Raw genomic sequence first — 22,566 nt, forward strand, 5'->3', positions numbered from 1 at the left:
ATATATATATACACACACACACTCTGTATGTGTGTGTCTTAACCACGACAGGAGTGGAACATTATTGGAAATAGTTTCAACCATGGAAAGATGTCAATAAAACATCTTGTAAACAAAATATCAGGTAGCATTTCATTAACCTGGGGCAGTCATCAGTGTCCACAGCTCGCTGTAAATGAAGTCTACAGAAGAACATTTCATGACTATAGACTCATTTTTCATCTCTCTCTCTCTCATGTTTCACTTAACCTGTTCACTTAACCTGTACGAACTGTGAAAATGGATACATTTTGACAACAAATAGAAATGTTATAATTTAGAAATGTATTTAAAAACTGATTTTTTTAAAAAAAGCAGAGTATTGGTTATTATATTTAAAAATATATAGTGAATAACTTTAAGAACACTCCACCGTTTTTTGAAATAGGGCTTATTCACATTATTTCCTACATTTAGATAGGTGGGCAAATGCATTTTTGTGTCAGTGCATGCATTGTTTTAGTTTGACTGGGTCGGCGTTAGCTTAGCTTAGCACAATGAATGGAATCCTTTGTTGCCAGCTAGCATGGCCTGAGTAAAAGTGATCAAAAAAATAAAAAAAACCCACCTAATTCCTTCTTGTGGCCTGCGTATTCACAACGAGTACAAATAGCGATCCAGATTAACACTAGGCGATTTCCTAGGCAGATATTGATTTGGGACTATATTATGGGGAAGCACAGGCGAAGCACTGCTGCTTAGGCGAAGCACTGCTACTTCGGCGCAGAGATATCACGCAACACATGAAATCCCACGACTTCCGTCAACATACCGGCGTGAATAGTAGCTGCCTGCCTGGCTATTTTCCTTACAGTACACGAATGGCGATGAACATGGCAGATTTTGAGAGAGACGAAGAGGGTGACTTCTCAGACAGTCAAGAACCAGAACAATACCTATTTGAACCAGAGTTTACAGAAGACGAGCTGCGTGCTTTGGAAATAGAACGACAGTAGGAGACTGCGGTCAAGCCAGCCGCACTTCAGAAAAACACCGTCAAGCCAGCCGCGAGTGAAATTTATATGCGCGTGTATTAGTTGCGATCGCTCAACAGCCTGAGGACGTGAGGATGAGAGCCAACATGAACTGGTGGTGTGAATGTGGGGGAATATGTCAATCTATGCCGACGGAAATAGAGTGTCTGTGCTGTAGAGAGTGGGACATGTTTTTGTCATTGATGACCAGGCTCAAAACGTCAGATCAAGATGAGCGTGCCCGAAGTTGTGTCACATCTACAGAGGATTTCACGGCGCTGATCCATTCTGCAGTACTCTATTTTTTTTTCCGGTGTGACAAAGTAAACTGGAAAAAACGCCCCACGCCGAATGGACAAAATGGACAGCTGTCCACAGAGTAAGTGATTATTGACGCATGTATAGATCGACCCATTATACCTGTATTCACATAGAGTTGATGTTTTCATGTGTTGCGTGATATCTCTGCGCCGAAGTAGCAGTGCTTCGCCTAAGTAGCAGTGCTTTCTTCTGTGCTTCCCCATAATATAGTCCCAAGTCAATATCTGCCTAGGAAATCGCCTAGTGTTAATCTGAATCGCTATTTGTACTCGTTGTGAATACGCAGGCCACAAGAAGGAATTAGGTGGGTTTTTTTTATTTTTTTGATCACTTTTACTCAGGCCATGCTAGCTGGCAACAAAGGATTCCATTCATTGTGCTAAGCTAAGCTAACACCGACCCAGTCAAACTAAAACAATGCATGCACTGACACAAAAATGCATTTGCCCACCTATCTAAATGTAGGAAATAATGTGAATAAGCCCTATTTCAAAAAACGGTGGAGTGTTCCTTTAAGTTTGGGCTCAGTTGTTAATTGAAACCTTATGGTTATGTTAAAGGGCTCCCTATAGTTTAGAGCTACATTTTAATTATAATTGAATTTATTTAAAGAAAGAGATTTACTGAAAATTTGTTCAGTAAACCACAGTTTAATAAATATAAAATAGGAATAATTTTCAAATTTAAGTTGAATTTTACGTACTAAAACATACCGAATTGTGGCGTCAATAACGAGGTGTGTACCGAACCGTTACACCCCTAGAGTAGGTTATGTGTTTTTAAACGTAATTCAGCAGCTACATCTTATTATTTATTATTTCACATTTGAAAAATTATTTACATTTTCTTTTTATTACAATAAAAATCATTCAGAAGCTATTGTCACAATGCAATAAATCGTAATACTTAGGCTTTGTGTTCTTTATGCAAAATGCAGCGTCTTTATTATTGTTTTGACTTTGTCACGAAATATGTCCTAAACATGTTTTGAGAGACTGACTGAGTTGAAATCTAAACTGTTTCTCCAAGTCACTAATAAAGTTAAATTAGAGCAGATTAAGTCTTCTAATTCTCAGATGCATCTACGTATTTTAGAGCTCAGTACCCTAACTGTGCGTCTCATTTGTGTCTATTTGAATTTCTTAGACAAAGCTTGAATGACACCTCCAGGCAGATGAGCATTAAAAGATAATGGCCTGTCCGTATCTGACCTCTGTTGATGGCCGAGGTCCTGCAGCAGCGTCTCAGTGTGTTTCTGTCTGTCTGACGCCTCCACGTGACTCAGCTTCTGTATCTCGCTGTGAATAAAGTACCACAGCTCTTTCACTCCGTTCTCCACCTTCCTCCGCAGTTCCTCCTGTTCTCGACCCGGGCCAACTGAGAAAGAGAAGAGCGATTAACAAAGCAATAATGTCTGAAACACTGTGAAGGCAATCACTAAATGGCCTTAGTACACAATGTATGGAGTTGAAAACTGCTGTTGACTCACCAGCTATTACTCTTGACACATATTTGTTTTATTAAAAAATATGGCAGGTAGATTTGAAATAGTCAGTGAGTTCTTAAAGAAAGTGTGAAAGGTTGCAACTGCTGTGAATCTTCCCTAAAGATTTAGTCCTCCTTCTTAATTTATTTTCACTTGTCTCTCACTCTACATTTCTCTGTCTCCATCTTTTGCTCTTATGTAATAAGTTCAGTTCAGTGCTTTTTTTAAGAACCCAGGGGTTTTAATCTCTCCGGGACGGGTGACCCTCGATGAAGGCTCTGTTCCAAATCCTACCGCCTACATAGACAGCATCCTAATCGAAATAGAACCTCAGAAGTGACTGATTTAGATGATCTGCTTTTAGGACTCACTTTTAGTTTTCAAAAAGTTACCAAGCTAACAATTTGATACAATAATGAGCATAAAAATACTCAGATATTGGGTTGGAACTTTAAATATTTATATATATTTTTTTCCATTAAGCTTCAGTGTTCAATGAAATATCAGTTTATTTGAAGTTTTATAATTCAGACATATAACAACTAATGTATTTATTTAGACAAATGATACACAACTTATATAAGAAAATATATTATATACTGTATATAAATAATTTGTCATCTATCTATAAACATGCATACACAAACACAAATGTATATATATATATATATATATATATATATATATATATATATATATATATATATATATATATATATATATATATATATATATATATATAAATATATATATATATTTATATATAATACATTTAAACTATTTCAAAGATATTACTTTGTTTTGGTATTAAATAAAATATCATAGATTTGAAATATTACAAATAAATCTCTAAATCTAAGAAATATATACCCGATTATATTTATTCCTCCTTATATTATAAAACTACGAATCAGGGTTTTATTATAGTTAACTAAAAACTTTTATCATTATATATATATATATATATATATATATATATATATATATATATATATATATGTAAATTTTTTCAGATTTTTGCTAAGGCAACACTTATCATTTTTATTTTACAAAAACAGCAACAACAACAGAAAACTACCTAAAACTATAACTGAAATAAAAATGAATAAAAACTGTGTAGAAGCTTTTTTTTTTAAATAGTAATAATAAAAATGCACAACAAAATCACTTCAACTGTAATTTAAAAAGAAGATGTAGGTGAGCAGCTCAGTAGGGTTTGTGCAGAGCTGCTCTCATTACAGCAGAGGTGACCTGAGTGAGACACACAGCATCTATCTGTCTTTCACAGGGGTCAGAACACGACGTGAAGCAGCATGAGAGAGACAGGCTATACATCTGTGACCTGCACTCTTCTGGCACGGGGTGAAGATGATGATGATGATGATGATGATGATGGTTATTTTTGGCAGATCCTGCAGCAAGGAGATTTCCCCGACCCTGACCCGTTCCCTACCCATGATTATGCATGCAAAGACTTGAATACAGTACATACAGTGCACATACATGGACAGGAACGTGTGCAAACATTCAAACTCCATCTACACAATGACTCATGCTGTTGTGCTTCTGTTACACCTACTGTACATGGACGTCAATTTGCAAGTATACACCAGAATATAAACACTTTTTTTTTTTTTATTGCATCCCAGTTTCATATGCAACTGTAAGACTTGGGGTATTTTCCCAGAAAGGTATTCCATATGTATTTGCCAGCGCTGAAGTCTTCATTTTAAACCCTGGATGGAACTGCACCCACTTTTGTGGTTTGAATGAAACCAGTCCAGTCTAATTTGAGAAAACTAACCGCTATTGATGATGCATAGTTTCAGAGGCGGATCTAGAAAAATATTGATGGTGTGGTGAGAAGGGGGCAGGTATTTTTGAGGGGTGGCAACATATGGCAGACGTATGAGAAAAATATGGTGTTATTGTTACTGTGCAATAGTACTATATTTCTGTTTGAATTCCTTCAAAGTTATACCGGAATTTTATTTTGACAGGTTGTCGTAAAGACATTGTCGTTTCTGTCTGTGTATACGATACGAATGAATGATGATAGTTTAATCAAATGAAATCGTGAAATCCTCTCATAGCGCGCTGACGTGCACATGTGTAGCATGCATCATGCATCAATATAGTGAAGAGATGAAAACACAACGCGTGCTTCAGTGTGTGTATGTGTGTGTGTGTGTGTGTGTGTGTGTAGTAGAGCACACATTCCCGGAGACGTGTATAACAACACCTTCAGGGTGGCTGCTGGCTAAATGTGTGCCCTAAGCAGGACTGTATTGTTGTGCCCCCCTTCCTCAAATATGATGATGAAAAAAACCCTACTATAGGGGTGAAAATATAACTTTAATCAGATAAAAAACTAAATGAATAAATTGTATTATTTACAAATCAAAATTGTAGCTCTCGACATTTACCTGTGGCTATAACTTTATTATGACTCTAATTTATTTTATAGTCTCAAGCATTCAGAAATCATGCAAAAGGAAACTAAGCAGTTTTACTATGATAAAACCATGGTTTATTTTTGTAAGGGTTGTGATATGCATGGTTTTTGTTGAAGAAATTATAAAGCCTCATTATTTTTTTATATAATGCATTTTAAGTCATTTTAAAGGCTATTGATGGCTTAGGTTTGTTTTTATAGCAACAACAACAACAAAAATATTACAGTATATTAATACTTTGTAAATTATTATTTGAAGTAACAAAACCATGGTTAATTTGCAGTTACCATGGCTACGAGAACAATGATTCCTGGTGTTATTGTTAAAACCATGGGTAATTTTCGTAGGGGAACCTAAAAAAAAAAAAAAAAAAAACCTTTCACAGGAATGTGCCTGAAAGTGATAAACGGGCCTCGTTTTTACCTAAATGATTTATACTTTATTTTAATATATATTAAAAATGTATAAGGTGTGCATTGTAGCTGACACCTAAATGAACACATTACAATTGTTTTATGACTGCAAGTATTTCTCCTCAAATGCTATTGAGCTTCAAATTTGCATTTGAGCCCATGTGAAAGAGTAGCATAATTTACATATGATTTACAGATTATTTTAATAAATATCAAACATTCAATTCAATTGTGCATTATAGCTGTACCGTACATGAACAATTACAGTTGTTTTTATGACTATAAGTCATTCTCTTCAAATGCTACTGACGTTAGAAAAGTGTATACCAATATCGCATGTAACTTTAGAGACGGTTCCTAAATTTGAGACTCGTCCAACGTCAAGCCAACTTTAACTCGGTTTTTTTTTTTTTTTTTACTTTTAGTTTTCTTTTCTCTTCGCTGGATTGCTGATGTACTCTACCAGGGCATAGATGTTCATCCATTAATTATGAACATTCAACCGCAGACATGAGGTGCGAGAGTTTTTTTTTTTTTTTTTTTTGAGCAACTGGGATGGTGCATTTCGCGTTTTCTGTGTCTTTAAATCGTGCCTGACGCGGCGCTATCTATACTTCATGTTGATATTGCATATAAAAAAAAAACATATAAAGCCTACTGATAAAGGACACCGTCAGGCGTCAACAGTATTGACGGCAAAATAGACTATGTTTGACAGGTGCAATATTTGAAAATCGATAATTATTAATTTATTTTTTAAATTACATTTATATCTGAATATAATGTCAGAGATCTGTTCGCGAATCATTTGACTCAGTTCGGGAGTTCGGAGCGGGATCGCAAATCATTTGAATCAGTTTGGGGATCGCGAATCATTTGAATCATTTCGGGAGTTCGTAGCGGGATGGCGAATCATTTGAGTCAGTTCGGGAGTTCAAAGCGGTTTCGCGAATCATTTGGGTCAGTTTGGGGATCGCGAATCATTTGAATCATTTCGGGAGTTCGTAGCGGGATGGCGAATCATTTGAGTCAGTTCGGGAGTTCAAAGCGGTTTCGCGAATCATTTGGGTCAGTTTGGGGATCGCGAATCATTTGAATCATTTCGGGAGTTCGTAGCGGAATCGCGAATCATTTGAGTCAGTTTGGGGATCGCAAATCATTTGAATCAGTTCGGGAGTTCGGTGCGGGATCACGAATCATGAAATTTTCGAGCTCGTTTTTTTCAAATTGGCCATAACCTTTAATTCGTTGCTGCCTACTGGGATGGCAAGGCTTTCTTTAAGGGTGGCATTTGCCACCCTATGCCACCCCGGTAGATCCGGCCCTGCATAGTTTGTTATATCTGCCACAAAATATTCCTAAAATAACTATAAATTGTTTACTGGCTGACAAAAGGAAATTAAATTATTGTAAGAATTGTGAGCAGAAATAAACATGACTCAATCGATTAAAAGGCTTTAACTGTTCTGATAGTACAGTAGTAAACATACGACTATGCTAATTTATTACATTTTGTCGGATTCATCGCATTAAATTAATGGATATAACTGACAGCCATTACAAAACACTTAAAATGCTGAATTTTAATCCAAATGAAGTACTTTTTTTATTATTTTAGCTTTTTTCAGTAAAATATCTACAAATCTTTGAAACCAGATACATTTTCGAGAGAAGCAATACTGCATAAATTAAGATTTTTATTATTTTTATTGTCATGAATGTATTTTGTGTAATTCCATATAACAATGATTTCTGATCATGTGACACTGAAGACAGTGATTAGATTTTACCATATATTCAAACAGAAAACAGCAGTTTTTTTAAATTGCCATAATATTTCACAATATTGTTTTTGCTGTATTTTTTTACAAACAAATGCTAAAAGATTTTGATACTAAAAAAAAAAACCCAAACTTTTTAAGTGCAGTACTAATCTTTTAAATTACTTGGATTTAATTTAGTAGATTATACTGTGAATGTAATTTTATTTATATCTTACTGAACTGCCAGATTCTCTTACTTATTACTTAAAATAAGAGGGAAAAAAACAATTAAACAAAACGTGTTCATATTAAAGATGCATTCTCTAAAAACATCTCATAAAAATCTTTCATTTTATGTTTATCTGGCCAGTGGAAAGTTTGTTTAGGGTTCAGAAATGGGGACTCAGTCCTGATGATCTCCTCTCTTACCGTCTCCAGATAATCTCTGAAAACCGTGGATCTTCTGTTTGGCTCGGCTTAGCTGTTCCTCAAGAGACCGCAGTCTTCCTGATGATATTGGCCCATCCGATTGTCCTTCTGGAATCCTGCAGAACACATGGTTCGTTAGCAAACTCGCAGCATCCATGAAGAAAGCAATCAGACCGCCAGCGCTGCGTAAACAAACACAAAACTACATCAGGCTCAGTATGTTGATTCACTAGCGTCTGATTACCAATTGGCCTTGAATAAAATGATCATAAATATCCGCTGTGATGTTCAATAGCGTTTAGTGCGCTGCATAAATTAGCTGCTTACACTTGTCTAAAGCATAATTGCTAATTACAGTTTGACTGTTCGTTTTTATTCAGCTGATTTAGATGAAATCACCCCTCAACTAATGAGCCTTTGGGAAACTCTGCATGACTCCAACAACCGCTCATTTAACACCACATATCATATTGGCATTATTTTATTACTGAATGTTTACTGAAAATTTCCATTTGTTTCTATACGGCGGTAAACGGGTCAAGTGCCGAAACCAATTAGTAGATCGTTTATATTACATATTAATATGGTAATCATGCAGTAATATTAATACCACTGCTGCATGCATTTGCATGAGGGTCTGTATGCAAAAGAACAAAGATTAGTGTGGAGAAATCAATAGAGCATGTTAGAAGAGGGAATACTAATTGATTCAAAAGATGCAAAAAAGGCTTTACATTTATAATAACAAAAACAACCCTGAGTACTGAGGAAACAAAAAGGCTTTTTTCATATTTCTTTAAGAAATTAACACTTTTTATTTAGCAAGGATCCCTTAAGCTGATCAAATGTGGAAGTAAAGACAGTTTTAACTTTCTATTCTTCAAATAATTCTGAAATAATAAATGTTAGGTTTTCACCAAAACATTAACTGTTTTCAACATTGTTAATAATCAAAAAATGTTTCTTGAGCAGTAAATCAGCATATTAGGATGATTTCTGAAGATCATGCGACGCTGAAGACTGGAGGAATGATGCTGAAAATACTGCTATGCATCACAGGAATAAATTACAGTTTACAATATATTACAATAGAAAATATTATTTATATAGTTTTTTTTTTTTTTTGGGTGTGGGATTGTGATTGAGACTTTTGAGAAACTCCTTTGATCTACAAAAAAAAAAAAAAGAAATACAATCTGTAAAGAAAGCTATAATGAATAATTAGATTAAAGTTCAATATAATACCAAACAACCATCCAATTAGATTCAGATTACAAAACTTCCAATTCTTTAATGCAATAAACATCCAATTAAGAAGATTTAATACAGTCTAATATTTTATCATATAATTCAAATGGCATAGACTTCATAAAGACGACTCATTTTGCTGCAAGTAAAAGAAAAATGAAGACCCCAGAAGAGTAAATTGGCTTTTCAAGTCCTGAAATGAACGAATCGACCCACATTCCATAACATCTGAATTTCGTCTCTAACTGCAGTTTGTAAAATAAATAGGTCGACCTCCTCTAAGCAGCTTTGCATCATGATAAAGCACGATCCAGTTCACATCTAAACACCTACCAAAGGATGCTAATGAGATCAAGTCCGTCATTTACGTCATGACTGTAAACTTAGTATAGAGTCAGTTAAAGGGATAGTTCACTGAAAAATGTCTCACCCTCAAGTTGTTCCAAACCTGAATTTCTTCCTTCTGTTAAAACACATTTTGAAGAATGTGGGTAACCGAAAAGTTTATGGTGCCCATATTTCTTTCATTCTATGGAAGTCAATGGGGACCATCAACTCTTCGGTTATCCACATTCTTCAAAATACCTTTTAAAAATATCTTTTGATATTTAGTATTTCTGAACACAAAAATATCTTGAAAAATATGGGAAACCAAACAGTTGATGGTCCCCATTGACTTCCAAAGTGTATTTCTTTCAGTACTATGGAAGTAAATGTGGGCCATCAACCGTTCGGTTATATCCATGTTCTTCAAAACATCTTTTGAAGAATGTATGAATTTCTTCCTTCTGTTGAACACAAAGAAGATATTTTGAAGAATGTGGATAATTGAACAGTTGATGGTCACCATTGACTTCGGTAGTTTTTTTTATTTTTTATTAGTAAATGGCTACCGTCAACTTTTTGTTTACCAACATTCTTCAAAATATCTTCTTTTGTGTTCAACAGAAGAAGAAGAAGAAAAAAAAACAATGATCTCACACACGTTTGGAACTTGAGGGTGAGTTTTCAATTTAAATTTTTAGGTGTGCTATCCCTTTAAATATCTAGGAAAACAGCAGAGAGGAAAAAGAAAAAGAAATCGGGAAGCTTGTGGCCTTCTGGTTTTCGTTTTACTGACTACTAGATACTTAAAACACACTTCAAAGGGCACAGATGGCTCAGCGTTCAAGGCTAACAATATGTTTCTGCAATATATGCAAATGGTAACTATATACATATTTATATAGTTACCACAAAGTGCCCGAGGACTGTTCAATTTAAGTATAAATGAAACATGTTATTAAAGGACAGAAAAGCTCAGTTCAATTCCATCTAACGAGTGCGAGACACGAGCATCAGAACTTCAGAACTGCTGATGGAGAGCAAAACAGAGTCTGATACCGGAGCGAACGGCAGGCAAATGACATTACAGCCAGTGAATTACTGTCAGTCACTGCCACATGCAGCGCTCCGAGAGAAAATAACGAGAGTTGCAAGATTAGTCAGGAGGAGATGATGGAGACAGAAGCCTGAAGATCACACAGATACGGCGATGAGAACGAGGCATGGAACAACTGAATATTAGTGAATATGAACAAACCTCTAATCCTACAGTAAGTGTGCTGTTACTTTTTAAAGCAATCAGACTGAAACCACTCCGAATTCCATAGTAAATGCATACCAACATGATAAAATCATGCAAAACACCCTAGCGACTGCATTTCATCGAGTTACAACCATCTAGGACACCCTAGCAAATGTATAGCAACATTACAATCATCCAGATGACACACTTCACTTGAAAAGAATGAAGGAGAAGATCCGGGAGAATACAGGAGTTTGGTTTTAATTCAACCCACATGGAGATACACAACAAATAAATAAATAATGACATTCAACGGCAAACAGAGAACTGTGAACACTATTTAAAGACACAGATACTGACAGGAATCGGGTGGAACCAAATGAACTAATCGAGGAACACCTGGAACTAATGGAACTGAGGAAAGGAACCGGAAACATGACCAAATAAGGAAAACAGGAAGTAAGACCGGGGTAAAATGTGGAATCTCAAGTCCACAACAGTGAGCCACTCTAGCAACTGCGTAGCAATGTTACAATCATCCAGAACATCCAAGCAACTGCACAGCAACATGTTAAGACCAGCCAAAACGCAATAACAGTTTGCATAAAGATCTGGTAAAAAAAGAAAAAAAAAAAGAAAACTCTAGACGATTTAAAACCACTCAAAACATCTTATCAACATGGTAAAGCCACCCATAACATCCTGGCAACCACACAGTGATGTGTTAAAAGCACCAGAGCACCCTAGCAACCGTTTGGCAATCCTCCCAAACGTTGTGTCAACACAAAACACAATAAGCTGCAATGTGAGGGAACTTTTCCGCTGATAGTCAGAGTCTGGCTGCACATACTAAGTGCAGTGGGACGATATTCTTAATCATTCAAGCTATTTCATTTTCTGTGTTTATTGTGTGAGTTCTTGGCAAACGCCACTATGAGGAATTTATGTAGCTGAATATTCTCCAGAGCTCTGTGGCAATTTCTAATTTCAGATATAATGCTATTGACAGAAAGCACACATATCTCCAGCCGGCCTGAGGGTGTGGAGCCCTGCATCTCTGAAACAAATCAACGTTATGATGTGTGGAGAAAGCTTCCTAATAATGCACCACACACACACACACACACACACAGAGGCCGCTGTCAGAGACCATTTCATTACACTTCAACAAAGGCTGCAAACATTTTATTGCCTTTTGCATCAATTCCCATGTTAATGTATCTATCCAGCAGGTTTTTATCATCACTTTATGATGGTAGTATGTGCATATATAAATAACATAAAACACTATAGTGCCTTCTGGCATTTAAACAGTGCTTTATTGAAGATATTCTTTTAGGAAATGTTTTGTTATTTTTGGGAGAAATGGAGGCTCTCATCAACGTGGGTGCAGTAATCCTTAGACTTTTATATTTTAATATGATTATGGAATAATGTATTCTTATTATATTTTTGGTATGTTCTCAAATAATTTAAAATATTTATGTATTTTTATGTCTTATTGTCTATTTATTTGCCTTTTTTAAATAATATAACAAAATCAAATATACTAATGTTTTATTTGTATATGATAAAATCCTATCAATATCAATATTATAAACATAATATATTTGTAATCTATAATGTTGGTATTGGAGGTATACGGGGACTCTCCATAGGAGTAATGGTTTTTATACTGTACAAACTGTACCAACCCTAACCCTAAACTGACCCCTCACAGAAAACTTTCTGTATTTTTAGATTTTCCAAAAAAAAAAAAAAAAAAAAAACACCATATAGTATGTTTTTAAAAGCCTTTTACAGGGACACAGGAAGTGTCCATAAACCACCTTCATATTGTAATACCCATGTCATCATAAAACATTTTTTTCTCATAAACCACTCAAACCAGTGCATGGACACACACACACACACACACACACACACACACACAAACAAACAAATGCTGTATAAGCTCTATCTTGCTTTAGTAAACCCCACTAATAAATACAGCTGTTTTATAATCAATATTCCTCCCGTTCTACAGTCCAAGGATGCTGCTGGATCTATCAGAGATCTGGGATTGATATCGTGGTCCTCCAGGTTTAGAGCGGATCAATGGGAGACTGAGACCAGATTGAGGCTGAAAGAAACACAAGAGCCACACTGGACCATCTTTTGGGAATGAAAGCACAGAAGACATTGATCAGATCAAGATTTATACCTGAAATTGATGGCCCTCGTTCAGCCCGATAAAGACAAATGACCAGAGTAAGCGTTGTTCTCTGCTTCTGGGCCATAGATTGGTTCTCTGGAGATGTTTTTGAGGAACTACGCTACAGACTATCAAATGCACGTTCAGTTTCAAGAACACTTACTTCCCTTACAAATCAGCACTGTGCTTTAATCAAAACACTTTTCACGATTAGTTAATTGTGGCAGCTGTAATCTGTAATTATTTCTTCAATTCATTTGGCAGTCCTACTTCACTGATGATCTTTTCGAGAACAGCACTTTCTCCAGTTTCTCTGCAAAAACACTCTTTATTGAACATATTGCACAATCCTCAGCGTCAAAATGTTACCCAGTGAAACCGTGAGAGCACTGAATTTGCCTCAGTCTTCTCTCCTCAGTATAAGCTCTTTTAAAAACTTGACTTTCTCCACCTGAACTTAAGAAAACGTCCTTCACATCCCTCAAGAACATCCTGCAAAAACATCCATGCTCCGCCGTGCTGCAGTCCAGCTCTGAGTCACACTCGGTGTGCTTCAATATAAATAGTAGAAATATGAGTTCAATTTACATTGTGATTTATTTTAACATTTTAATTTAGGTAATTAAAATTTGAAATAAAAATATGTATAATTTTAATTTATAATAAATATTAAAACATATACATTTTAAAATCAATATTATATTTATGAATTAACTTTTATCCAAATCAACTTACAAAAATATTAATATTTAATATCATGATAATTACATTATATATTAGCTTATTATATAAAAAAACCTCTTGGACTGTTTGACTCAGTTTTACTAAAAAAAACATTTATAAATATGGGATTTTGTTTCTATTATAATTAATTAATAATATTAAAACAACAATTAAATAATGCACACAACCCACACACACACACACACGCACGCACGCACACACACACACACACACACACACACACACACACACATATATATATATATGTTCACATATATACATATAATGCTCTTATAATATTTTGTAGCATTTTATAGCATATTTTTTAATATTAAAAAACAAATAAATATAAAATAAAAATATAAAAACAAAGTCATTATTGTGAACAAAAGAAATATGATTTCAGTTTACATATGTATTGTTTTTAGCATTTTAATTAAGTTAGGTCATTTAAATAAAAAATAAAAATAAACATTGAATAATAAAACATTTCAAGTTTTATTATTTATATTACACTTACATTTATGCATAAAAAACAAACAAATTATAAAGAAAAAAAATATAAAACATTAATATAAAACATTCTAAAAGTTACAATAAAAATGTATATTAAATATTAATGATAGTGATTTTTTTTTTGTGCATTTTTATTATTAGTAAAATAGCTTACTAATAATATAAGATAGATAGTTTGTCCTGAGAGCATTTATGAACACAGATTTTCATTTCTTCAGAAGCTCATACGTTTCCGTTTCTCTTGTTGTGTTGGAGCAGAGCTTTAGTGTCCAGGGTGCTGAACTCACATCAGACAGAATCGGGTCAAACTCTGCAAATGTGAGAAAGATCTGTGGTGGCACAACTCAAACTGTGTCTCAAATATTATATTCACATACAATTTAACCTATGCATCTACATGCAAAATGCTTTTGCTTAGACTGTCAAATGATTACAATTTTAAATACTTGCAAACATTAATATTTACTAAGAAAAGCCCTCAAATGAAGACAATTCGACAATTCTTATTTATATGAAATAAACACTACAATATTCCTTCTAAGCAACAGAATGGATACCTGCAACAGAAGCATCAAACTAGCTTAAATTAACCTAAAAATGGTTTCATCCTCGTCTCTGCTGGTCTTTCTAGCACAGATGCCAACGTCAAAGGAATAATTCAGCCAAAAATGAAAATCCTGTTACTATTTTCTCATCCTCTTTTTGTTGCAAATACTTGTTTTTTTCTATCTGTGGAACACAAAAGCAGAATTTTGATGGTGAGAAAATGTCAGATTGGTGAAATGGTTTTGGGTGTTGGTTTATGTTCATGTTTTAGTGTTGCCTGAGTTGTGTTCATGTATATGTTCTTGTATTTCCTAGTCTAGTCAAGCCATGCCTGTGTTTATTGTTTGTCTGCTCTTTTTTGGGGGGGAAGCAATAAAACTGCACTTGGGAGATCACGATGCTCGCCTTCAGTGGACTCTAATTACAGAAAATAAAGACATTTTCATTTTTCCCCAAACCATTCCTTTAAAAGATGCTGTAATAATGGACCATGGCGAGCAAAAATTCAAATGATTTGCAGAAAAGGAATAATATGAATTTAATCTGACGAGTTCAAAAATATCAATCATTCATGTGAAAATGGGCTGAGAAATAATGTAGTGATCAGACTCAGATTCGAACAGGAATCATGTGTTTGTGGCAGTTTTTCTGCTGATTAAGGGATAATACAAGACTTCTGTACTGTTGTCGAAAGCAAAAATACTATGTAACACATCATATTTTGGAAGAAATTGTGGCATGCTTGAGCAAAACAGACACTATCTTAGGAATCTGCACCCCGATATTAGTATGAAACAAGTGTTTCATACAGCAAATATGAAGCAGGGCAGTGTTATCTGACTATATTGATTTACCGTAGTGACTGAGCCATGCGCCGCAGGTCTTCGTTCTGCTGTTTCAGTCGCTCCAGCTTGGTGAGGATCTTCGCCAGTTCACGGCTGGAGCGTGGCGCATGTTCGTTGTCTCTCACCAGATGTCCCCCGATATAAAAGAGCAACGTCCCCCAGGCCAGCAGGACCAGCGCTATCCAGCGCCAGGAGCCCGCACATGGACGCATGCTGCCGCCAAACTCCAGTCACAACCGATGGACGGCAGACATGCTGAGTCTTAAACTAGAGCTTAAAAGCGGGGCGTCCAAATGTGGAAGGTCGAAAGAAGCAGTTGTGTCTGTATAGGTACATCAACACACCGTGGATATTCAAGCATCGCGACTCGTCAAGAAGGCAGATCTTCCATTGTGTTTCTTTAGTAGATGATTGTGGTATTTCTGCCTTAGTAGGTTTCACTGGTGTCTCATTAGCTTTGTCGTTTCAGTCCAAAAGCTTGGTTCTCTAGACGCATTAGGCCTCTGGAGAAAGAAAGAGAGAAAGATGTTATACAGAGAAGTGGTTTTCAACTAGAGAAATACAATGCTGACTGCAAATAATAAAGTGTTATAATATTGTGACCCCTACAAGCAAAACCGAACAGAAGCAGAACGCTCTTTAAATAATACATGAAGTTGCCTAAACGGCAAATGCATGACCCTGCAACACTGCATTTCTGCACTGCAGCAGAACTAGAACGTTCCTGGTGAAAATAAACAAAACTGACTAAACTGCAAGTGAGAAGTGTGACGATTAAAATGATCCTGTTATAATCAACACATCTGTTTACACTGCAGAAGTGTGATCCTGCAACACTGCAAGCGAGAAATTCAATAAAACTAAAATGTTCCTGGTACAATCATCAAAGCATGCAACACTGCAAGAAAATCACATTTAGATTGTTCTAGTTATAATCAATGAAACTCACTGCAAGTGCATGCTATTATGTTACAATGTTTCTGTGTTGGGACTAGAGTTGTAAAAAGGTGAAACAAATTCCAGTAAATTTTGGAAACATTACAGAAATTGTAAAACTTTTCAGGGTTTTATATATACAGTACAGAGCAAAAGTTTGGAAACATTACTATTTTTATGTTTTTGAAAGAAGTTTCTTCTGCTCATCAAGCCTGCATTTATTTGATCAAAAATACATATTTTTATTTTAATATTGTGATATATTATTACAATTTAAAATAATTGTTTTTAAAATTATTATACTTTAAATTATCATTTATTTCTGTGATGCAAAGCTGAATTTTTAGGATCATTATGACATGATCCTTTAGAAATCATTCTAATATGATGATTCATTATCAAAGTTGGAAACAGTTCTGCTGCTTAATATTTTTTTAGAACATGTGATACTTTTTTAGGATACTTTGATGAATAAAAAAAAAAAAAAAAAAAAAAGGAAGCTTTGTTTTAAAATATAAATATTTTGTAATAACAATATGCAATACTGGTCAGTAATTTGGGGTCAGTAATATTTGTTTCTTTTCTTTTTCTAAATATATATATTATTAGAATTTTTTTGTTGTTGAATAAATGCAGTTCATTTTAATATTTTATTCATCAAATATATAAGATAATATTAAAAATAATAATGTTTCCACGCTTTTGGTCTGTACTGTATATATATATATATATATATATATATATATATATATATATTTATATATATATATATATATATATATATATATATATATATATATATATATTCCAGGGATTTTTGGAAAGTTTCTGGAAATTTACTGGAAACTGTCCATCTTTTTGCAACCCTAGTTGGGACACAATCCAGCACAAAATCTGAGCCTTGAATCCAAACAATTGCTACAGAGAACATGCTACAGTTTCAATGAACTAAAAACATCCAAATACAACTAAAACACACAAATAAAAATGCAGTTCCTCACACCCCTGACACAGCCCTGCCTCGGCACCCACAAGGATCCATCCAAACGACAATCTCACGAAGGTGCAATCTCATGACAGATGTGAGGAGACTCTTTACACATCTGTTAGTTTGGGGGTGCATCCTACTAAATCCCCCTCATTCCTACAGACCTGTCCCGCAGATGTTGACATGTTTAGTGACATACAGTCAAACTGATGTGATGAGCGCACTGGAACGGCCCTAAAAAACCCAGTGTCATCAGTTTCCCTCCTGGAATGAGTGAGACATTGTGTCTACGCTGCAAGCGAGTGACACGCTGACAGCGATTTGCTGCGATATTAGCATCAGCAACCGCAAGCTGTGCAATGCTGCTGAGGAGAGTTTAACTTTATGTAAATTAACAGCAAGAGATGTGGCGGCTTCCAGTGGGAATAAGAGGAGCTTTAGCATAAACAAATCTGTTTGAGATGCAACATAACTAGAACACTCCCAGTATAATGAATAAAGCTGTCTTCTCTGCAACACTGCAAACCAACAGTGCAATGAAACCAGAATGATCCCTTTATAATCAGTGAGGCTAATAATAAAGATATTATGTTGTTGTTTTATCTTAGAAAGCAGTGTCTGCAAACAGAAATAGAACATTCCCATTTTAAATGAACAAAGCTGTCTATACTGCAAGTGATAAATGCAACAAAATTAAAATGTTCCTGTTATAATCAAGAAACTTGCAAGCATGAATCAATGCAAAGAAACAACTGGGATGTTCCAGTTATAAACAGTAACTCTCATTGCAAGTGCATTTCATTGCAAAGAGGTGTGACAGAAATAGAACAGTGCTTTCACATCAGTGTAACTGTCTATAGAGCAAATGCATGAGCATGCAACAATGCAAGAATGCTAAATTGTTTGTTATTATCAACAAAGCTGTCTACACTGCAAGCATGCAACTGTGTGACAACAAAACAACCACAAGGTCAGTGCAAGCATGTTGTGTTCAGATCCATGATCTCTTAGCCACGCTGTGCATTGATCTAAAAGTCAAGTCAGAGCTGCTTTTACTACCATTTCTCTGATTCGAGACTGAGACGATTCATTAAGAATGATAGCAAATACAGGTAATTGTGTTTTTTTTTCTCACAACTCTGACTTTCCTTCTCAGAATTGTATATCCTCAAATTGCATTTATGTCTCACAAATTTCTAAGATTCGGTTTTAAATTTCTGACTTTTTTCAGGACTGCAAGAAAAAAACGTAACTTTTTAAAAGCAATGACCTTATTGTATTTATGCATTTATTTATTTATTGTATTCTGTGGTGGAAACAATCTTGCATACCAAACTGAGAGGCTCTCACATTAAAAGGCATGAAATACAAAATAAAAAAATAATGAAAAAAAATATATAAATAATTGCTAATTAATATTTGTGGTAGTACTGTTCAATACTCATCATTAAAAGTTATTCTAAAGAAGAAAATATTATAATGTTTAAAAAAAAAAAAAAAACTCATTTGCTTTAAAATATCATAGCCAATTTTCACAAACGAATCAAATAATTGTGGTCAAAACTAATACATGATACGGCTAAATATTCTGTTTACTCTTCAATGAATCACATAATGGAATTTAAATATATTTGCATTCTGTTTAACCTTAAAACTCCTCAAACATAGCTTCAAAAGCATCTCTTTCTGTGAACACCATCCTCTACTCAGGATCAAGAGTTTCAGGGTTTTGACAGAAGGAAATGACACAGCAGACTACAGGGGTTCGAGATGTGCTGAGCTGTGCTTCAGAGCCAAACTGTCAAGTGATCATCTTCTAGACATTCAGTATCACGGCTGCAGGTTTATGGAGTCTGATGGGTTTTTATGTTTCCTCACTAAAGAGACACTAATGAGAACAGAAGAGCAACCACGGAAACAGTTCTCCTTCCAGGTTTGCCAGTTCTGTCAACAGCACAGCTTCTTGTTTACCGGGTCTTGAGATGAGCGCAGTATCTGTTAACATGCACATCATTTAAGATTAAGATGCACTTATGAGAAAAAATATGTTTTATAAGAATTAAGAAGTAAGCCAATCACAGCTATACTGATCTGTGAGAGAAAATCATCAGCCAACTTACAGTGAGGAAATGTGTTACTTTCTATGGAAGAAAGAGAAAAAGTTACTTGTAACATTTTGTTACTATTTACTATTTTAAAAATAAATATTCGCCACTTTTGTTCAGGTGATTTTGAACATTAGAGCTGTTTACAGATGCTACAGTCTTTGTAAGCTTTATAATCAAATTGCTTTGCGTTGTGTCAGTGCATTTTTTAAGTCTCTTATTTATAAAGCACCTTTAAAACCATAAGAATTGACCAAAGTGCTACACAGAGATCATTAAAAAAAAATATATATATATATATATATAAAACAAAAACATATACCAACACAGCATGACACCAATAAAAATTGGCCAATGAATCACTCACATTAATCCGACCACTCAAACAGCAAAAGCCTGAGAAAATAAATAAGACTTAAAATTCCTTTTAAAAATGTCCATGCATGGTTGATTTTATGAATAAATATGGCGTTTAGATTTGTAAGGGAGGAGACAGCATGTCCTTTAAACACTCAGGAGCCTGATTGTGCAATGCTTTGTGCACAAACATAAGTAACTTGTATTGGATTCTATAATTTGCAGATAAACTATGAAGAGATATCAACAAAGGTCTTATTTGATCCTGTTTTCTGGTATTAGTTAACAGTCTCGCTGTAGCATTTTGAACACACTGCAGACGAGAAACCAGAGATTCACTTGGGCCTGAATATAAAGCACTGCAATAAACCAATCTAGTGGAAATGAAAGCATGCATAGCAGTTTCCAAATCCTTAGAAAGGTAGAAAGGATAGGTTTCAATTTAGATAAGATCCACAACTGAAATGCTTGGCGATCAAAGTGGATATCTGAGTCAAAAAATACTCCCAAGTCCTTGACAAAACCATGCATTTTGTTTGACAATAACTTTCAACCTGTTCTTTCACGGGGAACAAGTCTTATCCTCAATTAATTGTAAGGAATTATTGGTCATCCATTCCTCTATGAAAACAAGGAAATATTGCAAATGTTGTACAGTTAAAACAGTAATATTATGAAATATTATTACAATAATAATAATACAAATTCTATGCTCAATATTTCTGTGATGCGCAGCTGTATTTTCAGCATCATTTCTCCAGTCTCCAGTGTCACATGGTCCTCCAGAAATCATTCTAATTTGATGATCTTCTGATTATCAATGTTAAAAAAACAGTTGTGCTATTTCATATTTTTGTGGAAAAAGTGATACATTTGGTTTTTCAGGATTCTTTGATGAATAGGTTCAAAAGAACAGCATGCATTTGAAAAAGAAATTGTATAATTTTATATGTAACATTATAAATGTCTTCACTGTAACTTTTGTTCAGTTTAGTGCACCCTTGCTGAATGAAATCATGATTTTTCCATTAATTATAAAAGCCCTCATACTGTACCTCATGTAATTTGTGATGTTCTTTAACCTGAAAATACATTAATAAACAGTAAAGTCGAATGCACTCATTCTTAAATTAAACATTAAAACCTTCTCAGCCCAGAAAGCTTCAGAAACCTGCAGGTTATGAAATGTTCCTTCTCTGTGGACCCTGTGCATTCCACCCTCTGTTCCCATCATGCTTTGCTTCCTCAGTAACGCCTCCCCTGACCTTTCAGACTCAAAGCTTCATCATCTTTATGGCACTGCGCAACTGTCATTTACCTGTCAATCACTCATAGAAAAGGTCAACCCAAATGACCTCGAACCGTAGCAACGTATGGCTCCCGCTGCTGCGGCCCAGAAACCCGACAGAGGGTCGTACATCACACAGTGGTACCTGCCCTGCAATAAACTTCCCCACAAGAGCTGAATGATGCATACGTGACCTCACCATGAATTATACTTGAGGTCAAAAGTTTGACGGATTACAACAGGAGACTTTCAGAGCACATCTTTTGTATAGTGTAACTATGTGTTTATGTGTGTGTGTGTGTGATGGTGTGGGGTGCTGCAACAGTCCAGCAAAGGGGAATGACAATCTAGGACAGTATTCATCTGGAAAATGCTGGACACTGTTAATCAAACCAGGAAATAGGCACAAGGATCTGTCAGAACCACATCAAAACAAGAACACAAACTTTGCAAGCATCCATTTACAAATCTGTGTGCTTCCTCAAAAACTGAGATAGACTGTAACATAGAAGCGTATAGTGTCTTGTGGATTTTCTTTTCTTATTCTTTCCAATTAAAATAATTTTTTATAAATATATGTATAAACTATAAGTATTAAATTATGTAATTTGAAAAGTGTGAATTATCAATTATGATAATAATACTTGACTTACATTAATATTAATTTACTACTCCTAATACTAATAATAAAGTATAATGAATATTTACACATTACATTAACATGTATTTATTTAAAGGTGCCATATGCAAAAATTTAGGTAAAAATATCAATAACATCACCTACACGCATCAAAAGAATGAGAAGAAATAAGGGCGATGATGTCATTAAAAAATGTCAAGTTATAGTGCTGCAGAGATATCAACCTTAATTAGCATTAGCATTACTAGCCCCGGCCCGACAGGTGTCGTAATACCAGTTTCGGCCATGGGAGGCGGTATGCAGGCAACATAACCACCAGCCAACCTGCAATACACGAATAACTCGCACGGCTTGTGGGCGTGTACTTGAACCTGATGTCAATCATGTGGAAAGTACAGCCCAGTACTTCATTTCAATTCAGGGAAGAGAGAGAAAGGATAGCTGAAGCCCTTGGCAAGAGACCACCACCCGCTACAGGGAAACAACCGCGCTCGGAATCACAAATCAAATCCGATAAGAAAAGGAGCCGAACCAGAGTAAACATCGGCACTGCCTTCAATCGCTGGAGACAACCGATTCACCTGAAAGAAATGAGGTTCGACTCCGAACTTGCAACATTTCTTCTGGATTGGTAAGTTAGATGCTGTTAGTATTTCGCTAGAAGTTTGTTTTATAGTTGTTATGGATTTGTTTTCGGGAAGTTATAACATAGAAATGTATCGAAGGCTGTTC

General features: G+C 35.1%; 1 protein-coding gene across 1 annotated transcript in view; it reads right to left on the reverse strand.

Moving 5' to 3' along the window:
- The window catches only part of LOC113068603 (alpha-(1,6)-fucosyltransferase-like), a 92,497-nt gene that overhangs the window by 16,555 nt on the left and 53,376 nt on the right, over window positions 1-22,566 (reverse strand). The window contains exons 2-4 of the mRNA XM_026241380.1: window positions 15,530-16,023; window positions 7,882-7,997; window positions 2,546-2,711 (exon numbers count right to left, since the gene is read on the reverse strand). Coding sequence (XP_026097165.1) covers window positions 2,546-2,711; window positions 7,882-7,997; window positions 15,530-15,732 — 485 coding nt within the window. The 5' untranslated portion in view covers window positions 15,733-16,023. The remainder of the gene's footprint in view (window positions 1-2,545; window positions 2,712-7,881; window positions 7,998-15,529; window positions 16,024-22,566) is intronic.

Source organism: Carassius auratus, linkage group LG45M (assembly GCF_003368295.1).
Source record: "Carassius auratus strain Wakin linkage group LG45M, ASM336829v1, whole genome shotgun sequence".
NCBI lineage: Eukaryota > Metazoa > Chordata > Actinopteri > Cypriniformes > Cyprinidae > Carassius > Carassius auratus.